The following is a 12,371-nucleotide window of genomic DNA, read 5'->3' as shown; positions in this document are numbered from 1 at the left end:
GTAAAACTACACTGTCACCACATATCTCTTGATACTTCCTTTCTTGTCGAGAGTTGCAAGAGAATGACTGGGGGTGGCAGTTAGGGGAGGAGCTATATAGACAGCTCTGCTGTGGGTGTCCTCTTGCAACTTACTGTTGGGAAGGAGAATATCCCACAAGTAATGGAAGAACCCGTGGACTGGATACACCTTACAAGAGAAATAAGAATAAGCTGCACTCTGGGCAAATATTGTGTTGATATAGCTATTGTATTTTGCATACTCATGCTTTCCTAATGTGGTTCATGGGGTCTAAATGATAAGATGCAGACCTTTTAGTGTGTAAACCTTTTTAATTTCAGACCTATTTCTTCAAGAATACACAATTTTCTCTTTCTAATGTACCATTCTCTTTCTAATGTACTCTTTCTAATGTACCATTCTGTTTTACTATTATATCAATGTACTATTACTAAACGTATTATTCCTACAAATTTTCTCTAGCTTAAAAGCCAGCACTACTGGTTACAAAAATTTTAGGCGTATAAAGCCCACTTAACTAATATATTGCTTTCTCCTATGTCTTGATCTGTTTCAAATTACATACTTTAAAAATATGGTTGGGCCCTTAGCTAGGTAGGAATAGACTCTATTTGAAATCTGTTTCACTTATAACAATACAAAAAAACTTCAGGGTCTAGAATTACATAAGGTAGATAGAGTACACATTAATATCTTCATACTGATTTGCTATGCTTAATAGCTGGTCCTAGCTCATAGCCTAGCACCAATAGCTACAAAATACATAGTTTAGAAAGGTCTACCTAACCTACATATTTTTTCAGATATTAGTCCATTTCTCTTGCTGAATATTAATGTAAGCTATAATTGAACTTGGGTATCTTATATTAAGGCCCAAAAAAGATTGCAAGGTTACCTTATATTCACTCAAATTCTCAAAAAATCATTGTAAAAAGGGCTAATTGTGAGACCTATATGGTCTTTTGTAATAGCGGCCTCACATACTAATTATACATATGTCCCCTTGTCGCCAGCATGACTGCCTCTGGTTCACGTAACTCATTTTGTTTTGTTTTTGCTTTTTAATTCACACTGCCTCACGTCACGACACTTCTATTTTTCTGCACTTTTCGTCCTCCCCCTTTTTTTTTTTTTTCCTCCTTCTTCCTCTCACAGCTGGGGTTCTCCCCCTTTAACACCCTCTGGAGCTGGTTGCTAGTTCCCTGTTATCACTAATACACATTTTCAAAAGTATATGGATAAATTTTTACATCCATATTCTAAAACCTCACCTTCAGTCATGTCGGTTAGACAAAGGGATAAAAAACATAAAACAGCCACAGAGGCTCCAGCAGTGGCACAGATGCCTCTATGCGGTGTTCTTAATCCTCATAAACCCTATGACGTACAGTCCTTAGTTCTTAATATTTCCACAGCCCTTACACCTAAGTTTGATTCTCTTAAAATAGATATCAAACAAGACATTGCTCAGTTAGCTACAGAAATTTAGCAATTTTCTGAAAGGTTCTCTGAAATAGAACAAAGAGTATCAGATCTTGAAGATCTTACTCTAAGGCACAATACTAAATTGGAAGTTACGTCTGTGGCTCTGCTTAAATTACAGAATAAAGTAGAAGACTTGGAAAATCGCGCAAGGCAAAATAACTTAAGAGTTATTGGGGTTCCTGAGGAAAAATAGTTTGAAGACTTGAATAAACTGATTACAAATATACTCCCAGGCTCATTAAAGTTTCCTGAGACTTACCCTAATATCATCATAGAACAGGTACATAGGATAGGACCAGTATCTCTTTCTCCTAAAAATAATCTAAGGCCAAGACCAATCAGTCAAATTCCTGAACTATCAAGACAAAATTACTTTTTTTACAAGCCTTTCGTAGACACCAACCAATATATCTTGGGGGAAACTAAAATCTTATTGTTTCAGGATTATGCAGCAGAAACGGCTTTAAAAAGGAGGGAACTAGCTCCTGCATGCACAAAATGTATAGAGCAAGGGTTGTGTGCAACTATTTTGCATCCTGCCAGGCTTAGGCTGGTGTTTGATAACACTACACACTTTTTTGACACTGCCTCTGTGGCAGAATCTTTTTTTATTAAAAATTGCTCCCCTGACTAGCTGGCTCCCCAGATGTTAGGTGTAAAAATATAGATTTTTTTTTTTGCGTAATTATGCCTGGGTTCTTTCAGTATTGGGCAACAGATGGCGCAGGTGGTACAGTCGTCTGTTCTGTGGTTGATGTTTGTGTCTTTTGTTCCCCCCTTCCACTCTCCCCCCCCCTTTTTTTTTTTTTTCCTTCCCCCTCTTGTGTATAGATAACTCTCATGGCCATAGGAATTAAATGTTCCTCCTGGAACATAGGAGGTCTTACATCTCCTATCAAAAGGAAAACAATAATATCTTATCTTAGGAAAATTGGTACTTCTATAGCTTTTTTACAAAAAACCCACTTGAAGACCCAAGAGGTTCTCAAGCTTAAATCTCTTTGGGTTACAGAGGTATTCTCTTCCCCTAGCTTGAGTCGAAAAGGTGGAGTCGCTATTCTTCTGGGTAAAAAGCTCAACTATGAGATATTACACACTGAATCAGATGAAGAGGGGAGATATATTATAATGAAAATCAAGATACACTTTATGTAATATATACGCTCCGAATGTTTTTAATGCATCATTCTGGGACATCTTGCAAGCGAGGCTTATGGCTTGTGCAGAAGGGTTTCTAATAATGGGTGGTGATTTCAATATGGCTCCTCAATATCCCATTGATAGGTTGAGACAGCCTGCTTCTTTTAAAAAGACTAAAAGGGATAATCTTGAGTCAAAAATGTTTAGAATCTTTTCTAATTTGAGAGTAAAAGATATATGGAGAGTACAAAATCTGGATACACGTGATTTTACATGCCTTTCAAAAGCGCAAATCCTTGTCATGGATAGATTTATTTCTGATTTATGAAAGACTTTGTAAACACAAAGTACTGGCCCAAATACTACCTATTGCGGTCTCTGACCACGCTCCTATTTGTTTTGAGTTTCAGTCGAGTATCCCTCCATCTTCGAATAATCACTTCTTTTTTCCTAAGTTTCTTCTTTTTGATCTTAAATTTAAAAATTGGCTGGAAACTAGGATTGTGGAATTTGCTTTACTTAATTCTGAAGCTAAAAGTCGGCCCGTCCTATTCTGGGAAACTGCTAAAGCAGTGCTAAGGGGGGGGGGGGGATATTAGCATATACTATTATGCGGATTAAGAAATTTAAAAAACGTGAGAATGAACTCCTACGTGCGGTTACAAATGCTTATAACTTATATCTAATGGAAAAGATGCCGCAAAAATGGGCTAAATATATCTCTGCACTAGAAGCAAAAGACTCTCTATTATTATATAAAACTACTCAAAAGGAGATTCGGTTCTCTGCAAAACTTCATAGGCATGGGAATAAAACTGTGAAACTTCTAGCCAAACTAGTCAAACAGGATCTGCGCTCTCAGTTGATAGATTCTATAAACACAGAAGGGTAAACACTTAGATCATCATCACACGACCTAGTTCAATCTTTTTACAACTATTACAAAGGCATATACTCGGCCAGACCCTCAAATACTAAGGAGCGTGAAGATTTTTGGAGAAAAATCTCTTATCCGTCACTACTATCTGCCTCACTTGAGGAACTTGATTCCCCTATCACTGACTTAGAAGTAGCTACCGCAATTAAAAACTGGCTCATAACAAAGCACCTGGTCCTGATGCGTTGCCTAACAAATTTTATAAAATATTATCTTCCAGTATTGTACCCTATCTTACCTCTTTATTCAACTTCATATATATAGAAGGAAATGAACCTACAACTAACTTTACAGCTTCCTATACGACTTTGATATTAAAAAAAGGAAAAGACCCAACATTGATGGAATCCTATAGACCTATTGCCCTTATGAATACGGACTACAAATTATTAGCTACAATCCTTGCTCAACGGCTTCAATCCCTTCTTCCTTCTATTATCAATTCAGATCAGGCTGGTTTCATGAAGGCTAGGAATTCTGCGGCTAAAATAAGGGAACTTTTACTCACACTAGACTATTTTTCGAATACCTTGGCCTATGGTCAGACAGGGGAAGGGCCTACTGTAGATCTTGGAATTTTAGCTATAGACGCCGAAAAAGCTTTCGACTCAGTCCATCATGATCATCTTTTATTTTCTTTAGAACAGTTTGGCCTGAAAGGTAATTTTATCAAGTTTATTGGAGAGTTATATCATACGACCTCTACACGGATAATAGTCAATGGCCATCTCTCTCTAGATATAAGACTACTCAGGGGAACTAGGCAAGGTTGTCCCCTATCGCCGCTCTTGTTTAACATTGCTATCAAACCTCTTGCCATATCAATTAGACAGCAACTTGAGGGAATTAAAATCGGAAGGCAGGAATTAAAGATAGCACTCTATGCTGATGATATTCTTTTATACTTGACTAATACACGCATGAATATACCCATACTTCTTTTAATAATACAACAGTTTGGTTCTTTCACGGGGTATAAGGTGAATATAACTAAATCAGAACTTCTCTGGATTAGGCAGACAGATAGTTCATGTACAAATGTACCTTTTGCTATAGTACACAATTCTTTTAAATATCTAGGTATAACTGTTTCTAGTAACCCTGATTCTTGGTATTCTCTTAATATAATTTCGATTTTAAACAGAATTAATGATACTTTTAAAAACTGGCAGAATCTACCCCTTTCCTTGTCTGGACGCATAGCAGCGTATAAGATGATTCTCTTGCCTAAAATGCTCTATGTTCTTCAGAATATTCCTTTGCTCCTAAAAAAGAAGGATCTTAGTTTTTTCAACTCGCAACTCCGATCCTTCCTATGGCAGGATAGGAGGTCTAGGATATCACTTGCAAAACTTTTTTGCCGATTAGATATGGAGGCTTGGCTCTACCTGATCTTAGGGCATATAACTATGTTTTTCTAGCCCGCATAGTGGCGGACTGGTTATTCCTATGTAATTATGTAATTATAGAGGGTGTTTGTGTGTGTGAGGGAGTGAGGGACTGAGAGGGTGAGGAGGGGGCTTTGTGTGTGTGAGAGGGGAGCTGAGATGATGATGAGGAGGCTGTGTGTGAGGGAGAGGGGGGCTGAGAGAGTGAGGAGGGGGCTGTGTATGAGGGAGAGGGGGGCAGAGAAGATGAGGAGGGCACTGTGAGTGAGGGAGAGGGGGGCTGAGAAGATGAGGAGAGGATTGTCGGGAGCTGCCTGGTTGTGAGGATGGTTGAGAAGGTGGGAAGTGGGCTGTGTGTGTGTATCAGTAGCGGAGCTACTCAACAGAGGGCCCTGGTGCAAAACATTTTTTGCCTCCCCCCTGAAAGTAACTCTGTAATAGGTAATAGTAATACATGCATCCCTGTGCTGTGAACACACTACACTGTATAATGATGCATCTATAAACTAATGAGTATGCTGCACAGTATAATGATAATGAGTATCTATACACAGATAATGACCAAATAGTCACATGCCATTTTATAGATAGGCTGCATTGCCCCCCCCCAGCACTGGGGTCCTGGTGCCACCGCGCTTGCTCCCCCAATAGTAGTTCCACCCCTGGTGTGTATGTGTATATATATATATATGTGAGTGTGTGTGTGTATAGTTACACTCATAATAACACCATCTAATAAAAAAGTATTAATTAATAATATTGCACACAAAAGTTATAAGGTCTCAAGGAAATGAGGTATCGGGTGTTAGAAAAACAAAAGGCAGGCAAAAGGCTTGAACATTGAGCTACATACATATACATGTCTAAAGATGTATATACTGTATATGTATTTATATATATATTATATATATATATATATATATATATACATACATATATACACATACACATACAGTATATATATATGTGCATTGGAGCCTTTTGTCGTTAAGTAGATAAAAACATGTTAAAGCATATTGATGCAATATTCATATTTACTAAATGTTGTAACTATGTATGTATATATATATATATATATATATATATATATATATATATATATATATATATATATATATATTGTACCAAAATCAGCTATATGTAGAAATATTTATTTATGAATAAATAAATAGAACATATTTTATGTGAATAACATTTGAATCTGAAATATTGATATTTGCATGTACAGTAGGGTTAGAGCACATGAGAATATGTGATTGTGCTTGCGCGAGAGTGTGGTGTTAGGTTTTTCCACTTTTTTTTCTCCATTGACTTCTATGTAAACGCACTAATCAGATGAGCGGATTTTTGTGCTCGTCTGGTTAGTGCGAGACAGAAAACAGTTTACTTTTAACTAATAATACTAGCGCAACCCGACAAGTGCAAAAATCATACTTCTAGCACAATTAATGATCAAGCCGGAGCGTTAATTTGCACTCCACTCATAACCTGGCCCTTTGTATGGTTTTGCCTTACTATACTACTGATTCCTGATGTCTTTATAAAAGTGACAGTAAAGTCAAAATTAAACATTCATGATTCAGCTCTTGCTCTTGATTTTAAAAAACTTTCCAATTTATTTATATTATTTAAGGTAGGTTTAGGAGCAGCAATGCACTACTGGGAGCTAGCTGCTCATTAGTGGCTACACATATATACCTCATGTCATTGATTCATCAGATGTGTTTTGCTAGCTCCCAGTAGTACATTGCTGCTCCTGAAACAAATGATACCTGGAGAATAAGTCAATTTTGATAACAGAAGTAAATTGGAAAGTTGTTTAGAATTTATGCTGTATCTGAATCAAGAAAGAACATAAATTGGTTTCATGTCCCTTTAATGTTTCCCTGATCTCTTGTAAACATTTTCCATAAAAAAAGCAAATATTGTGTTACCTTGGATGCAGAATACACAGCCATAAGAGGACAGGGTTTTACACAGGACGCTGAAGATACATTGACAATGGCTCCTCTCTTTCTCTCTGTCATACCTGGCAGAACTATACGAGTCATCATTACAGCTGCAGCAACATTAACGTTGATTAACTCCCACACTCTGTCTTCAGGGGTCTCCAAGAAATACTGGGGGTATTCAACAAATAATCCTACATTGTTTACCAGAATTCCCACCTCCACTTGTCTTAGGGCCTCATTAATGATGGGGTATATATCACGCCCATGGCTGAAATCCACCTGTATGCAGCTGGTCTTCACTCCATATGTCTCTGCAATGGCCTCAGAAACCCTTGTCAGCTTCTCACTGCTGCGACTTATCAGGATAATGTTCAGCCCATGTCTAGCCAACTCTTCTGCATACGCTTTACCAATGCCATCTGTGGCTCCTGAAAAATAGCAAAGGGGTTTGTTCTATTCAACAAGTCACTAAGGGCTATATTACAAGTGGAGCACTAACTGTTGCGCACGAGCAATAAGCATGCATATCACTAGTTGAAAGTAAATGCGTTTGCTTGAGTGCAATCAAATTTAACTTGTGCCAGGTTAACGCAACTTCAGAGCTCTAGCTAACTGTTAAAGAGACAAAAAAAGTCTCACAAAACACATAAAAAATACATGTAAAGGTATAGTTCCACATAATAATACCGTCTAATATAAATTGTTTTTTTTTAAAAAATATTGCATTAAAAAGTTATAAGGACTCAACGATATGAGGTCTCGGGCTGCTAAGGGCTTTAACATTGAGATACATACATATACATGTCTACATATCTATCTATATGTATGTATGTGTATATAGAAATAAAAAAAGAGGGTCCCCTATCCAGCACTCTAGTCTTGCCCCAAAAATGAACTCTACAGTCCTAAAAAAAAGTGGTTAAAGGCGTCTGGTATTGGATGCAAAAGTAAATGGAAAGTGATACAATTGTATGTGTTTGTTGCAACTTTTTGCACTACATTGCAATGACTGCTGCAATGATTTAAAGTCGGCTTTCCTGCCACATAATGTCTATCCGATTTTAAACTGAATAACTGCTCCTTACTGAGAGCTGCCTCAGCAAGAGGTATTTCCTACCATACTTTTCTGAAAAGGGACCCATTTTAAGTGGAACTGTTTCCAATCTTTTTTGAAGAAAGGATTTATGGCACAAAATCCATAGGACTGTTTTGAGGTGTTTTTGATGCACTTTTTGTAATGCACTTAAACTGTCACTGATTATAATATGAACCATAATCTTACTTCCTGCAACAGCCTAATAGGAGACTTATATGACTTTATTGTTGCTATAAGTGGGCCCACTTACACCGTTGGTAATCACATACACATAGTTTTATAGGCACTATTTTGTATGTAATTGATATTGTTTTGTGTAGTAATAAATATATGACCACATATACACACCTATCTGATCCATTTTTTTAGTACTATAGGGTTAATTGCTGGAACTGTCCTAATTTTGTAGCCAAGAGACACATACACACATGTGCTCACACAAGCACACACACACACACATATATATATATATATATATATATATATATATTATATACACACACCCACAGACACACGTACATACATACACACACACACACACGCACTTACTCAAACATACATACACTCAAGCACACACATACTGTACATACACACAGACACATATACACACACACACACAGACACAGAAGTGGGTGGTACAGGGCGAGACATTTGGAAAAAAAATGTTGGATTTTTTTTTTTTTTTTTAAAAAGACAAAAAATTGACATGAAGCTGGGGCCCCCCTGATGGTGGACCTCCCGGGGCCTGGTTGCGACAGTGGGTGCTGCATCACCGCTAGTTCTGCCTATATATATATATATATATATATATATATATATATACATACATACATACATATGTGTATATTTGTGTATACATGTATTTAAATATTTTTTACTGTACATATTTAACATTTCAATGTTCTTCACTTACAAGCTAATGTCCTTTTTTATACATATTTCTATATACCTGTATATACCTATACCTGTATATCTATTTATATAGATATATAGGTATAGATATTTATTTTACAGTATCAGATATATTTAGAAATATATATTTAAAGTACATTATTTTCTAGATTTTAACACAGTCAGGTTGAAAATGTAGTATTCCTAAGATGCGTTATTGAAATGTTGCATATAAAATATTTAAAAAAATCTTATCTTAAATGCTATTAATTTGTTAAATATTTTATATGTAATATTTCAATAACGTGCCTTATAGGGACAGTAAAGTCATAATTAGACATTCATGATTTAAAAAGAGCACACAATTTTAAACAACTTTCCAATTTACTTCTTTTATTTAATTTGCTTCCTTCTCTTATCCTTTGCTTAAAGGTTTATCTAGGTAAGCTCAGGATCATTAAGGAACCTAGGTTCTAGCTGCTGTTTGGTGGCTGCATATATATACTGATTGACATTTGCTCACCCATGTGTTCAGTTAGAAACCAGTATTGCATTGCTTCTCCTTCAACAAATGATACTAAGAGAATGAAGCAAATTAGATAAAATAAGTAAAGAAGAAACTTGTTTAAAATTATATTCTCTATCTGAATCATGAAAGAAAAAATTTGGGTTTCATGTCCCTTTAAGATTACTAAATATTCATGTGCACAAACCCGACCACGTTAAAATCTAAATCGTGAAACACGATGATGAAAACGCATATTTTACATTCCTGTGTTCTTCACATAGAAAATAAAGTACTTTTTATTATTAAATATATATTTCTAAATATATCTGATACTGTTACGGTAAAAACTTATCTATACCTATATATCTATAGGAATAGATGTAAAGGTGTATACAGATTATATATATATACATACATACACACACACTTAAAAATAAATAGAATATATTCTTCTATGTGAAGAACATTGAAATGTGAAATATTATTTCATGTCGGGTTTAGCGCTCTTGAATATACACGGTCTGGTTAGTGCGAAAGTATGGATATAATTTTTTTTTTGCAGTTTCGAGCTCCATTGAAAATTATGAGAGAAGTTAATGTGGTTGCAATTTATTTTGTGCGCATCAGGTTTGCGCTCATGCGCAACCTTTTTACTTTCAACTCAATAATACGAGTGCAATCTGATGCATGCAAGAAGATCCAGGCTAGCAAAGTTAACACGCGTGAAATATGAAATAGTGATACATTCACTTTGCTGAACGGACTCAATTGGGCACCAACACTATCTATCAAATACAAGAATACAATGTGATATTTCTTATCCCATTCCAGGTCCATTCACTTACCTGTCACAACAGCCCACTCCCCGTATTGTCTGACCAGGCTGGTTCTGCCAAACAGATGAGAAGTGATGTGCATGCGGACCAGGCTGCAGCACCCGCGTAGAATACTGAATAATTTCCTTGCAGTATACAAAGCTCCCACTACAGCCAAAAACTTTACATGTCTGTGATAGGACTGTACACCGTCCTGGTAGAGTGATAGTGAGGCTTTTTTCACAGCAGCAACCACTTCCATATTTTACAGGAGTTCTGAAACTACACAATGAGAACAGCTGAAATACTTGCAGGCAATCAAGGAGGAAATAAATTGAATGTTTATATATCTGGTTTTATCTGGTTTTACATATTTGGTTTAATATTTGAAATGTTGTAGGTTTAGAGACTGTGAAAGGGTGTGTCAAAATAACAGGGTTATGCAAGGTTATGCTCAGAGTCAAAATTATCCATGTGAAATAATTTGACATTTATGTTCATATATATATTCAGCTTAAAGGAACAAACTTATTCTTTTATAGTTTAGATAGGTCTTAGTTTTTTTTTTAACTCTTTATTTTTATTGTTTTCAAAAAACAGTTTTACAATAAACTTAATGTAGATGTCACATATCATAAACCAATACATAATCCAAATCTGGATTCCTATACAAGCAAATACACTATGCAGATCATATTACATCCTTCATGTGGTCTCTAAGTATCTCTTAACCTTGATTTATAGTTTTGAGGTATTCCTAAATATCTCCAACAATTAAACAAGAAGTTTTTCTCCAAAATTATGCAACAATAGACCAATAAACTGAATGTTGCTTACTATATATATATATATATATATATATATATATATATATATATATATATATATATATATATATATATATATATATATATATATATATATATATATATATAATCAAAATGCCCCAAACCTAAGTAAAAGAAAAAAAATACAAAATAGGGGCTTTTAAATAACTCGCATGTCAGGCGGATCCTTAGCATCAGATATGTCACAGAGTGAGTCCCACAAACTCTCACTCTTAGTCTGTTTACATAGGTCATAACAATTACATTTGGACCTCTGCATTTAAATAAGAAAAAGATCCTCGGGATCCCACAAAACGAGACGGACAAATAAAAAAAATAAAAAAATGATTAGGATACGGGAGGTTACCATAAGCCTAACAGAATCAATTCTGTATTTCTAAAAGGATATATTAGATAATTAACCTCACTATGGGGGAGGGCTTTAATAAACCGCGAACATTTAGAAAAAAAACTCCTTACATCATAATCACTATGTAGATTGGTATCAGCTTGTTCGAGGATGCATTGTTTCTTCAAACAAGTATTTACTTCTAAAATACTGGGAATTGCTCTTGTTCTCCATTTTTTAAAAATGAGATATCTAGCAGCTAGAATCACCGCCCGCTAGTATTTAGAGTTTACTTACCGACACTCCAAAATTTCCGAACGCTGAAATCTCTACCGACAGCTCAGAACCAGGAGTTAACATCTACCGACAAAATAAACATCCACGAATCACAAAACAAATATTACACAAAGTACACTTACACTCATACAAACACTACACTATATTTATTTTTCATATGTTTTTTTTTTTTTTCATCAAAATAGAAAGGATCAAAGTTGCGAGATCTCGGGTGTTAGAAAAAAAACAACACAAATCCATTTTGCCATTGACTTACATTGACAGATGGGAAAAGACCCTCATATAGCTACATCTAACTAATAATATTATCACAAACATACACTAATCGATGCATACAAACAATATACACCACATTACATACACAAAGAATTTATTTATTACGAAATGAACACGATTTAGCTACTTTTTCACACAAGACCATGACGTCACTCACTTTAAGCTCAAAACCAGTCTTGGATTTTATTTACACACAAATTTTGAGCCTCCGTTGACTTCTATGGGGAAGACGTGCTCGTGCACGCAACAGACAGATTTCCCTAACGCACGCAAAAAGCGTAGACAAAAAAACTCTAAATACCAGCGCTAGAATTCAGAAAATAACTCATGCTTTTCTGCGTTAGCCACGCTATGACAAATAGATCAAGAAATGTCTATTTCCCTATGGT

The 12,371-nt window shown here is 35.6% G+C and overlaps 1 protein-coding gene across 1 annotated transcript in view; it reads right to left on the bottom strand.

Annotated features, from left to right (window-relative positions):
- The window catches only part of LOC128647629 (inactive hydroxysteroid dehydrogenase-like protein 1), an 85,379-nt gene extending 74,858 nt beyond the window's left edge, over positions 1 to 10,521 (bottom strand). Inside the window, exons 1-2 of the mRNA XM_053700386.1 lie at positions 10,264 to 10,521; positions 6,906 to 7,351 (exon numbers count right to left, since the gene is read on the bottom strand). Coding sequence (XP_053556361.1) covers positions 6,906 to 7,351; positions 10,264 to 10,495 — 678 coding nt within the window. The 5' untranslated portion in view covers positions 10,496 to 10,521. The remainder of the gene's footprint in view (positions 1 to 6,905; positions 7,352 to 10,263) is intronic.
- Between the last annotated feature and the right edge of the window lie 1,850 nt (positions 10,522 to 12,371).

Source organism: Bombina bombina, chromosome 1 (assembly GCF_027579735.1).
Source record: "Bombina bombina isolate aBomBom1 chromosome 1, aBomBom1.pri, whole genome shotgun sequence".
Taxonomy (NCBI): domain Eukaryota; kingdom Metazoa; phylum Chordata; class Amphibia; order Anura; family Bombinatoridae; genus Bombina; species Bombina bombina.
Note: the sequence above shows the minus strand (reverse complement) of the source record. Positions and strands in the feature narration are given on the sequence as shown.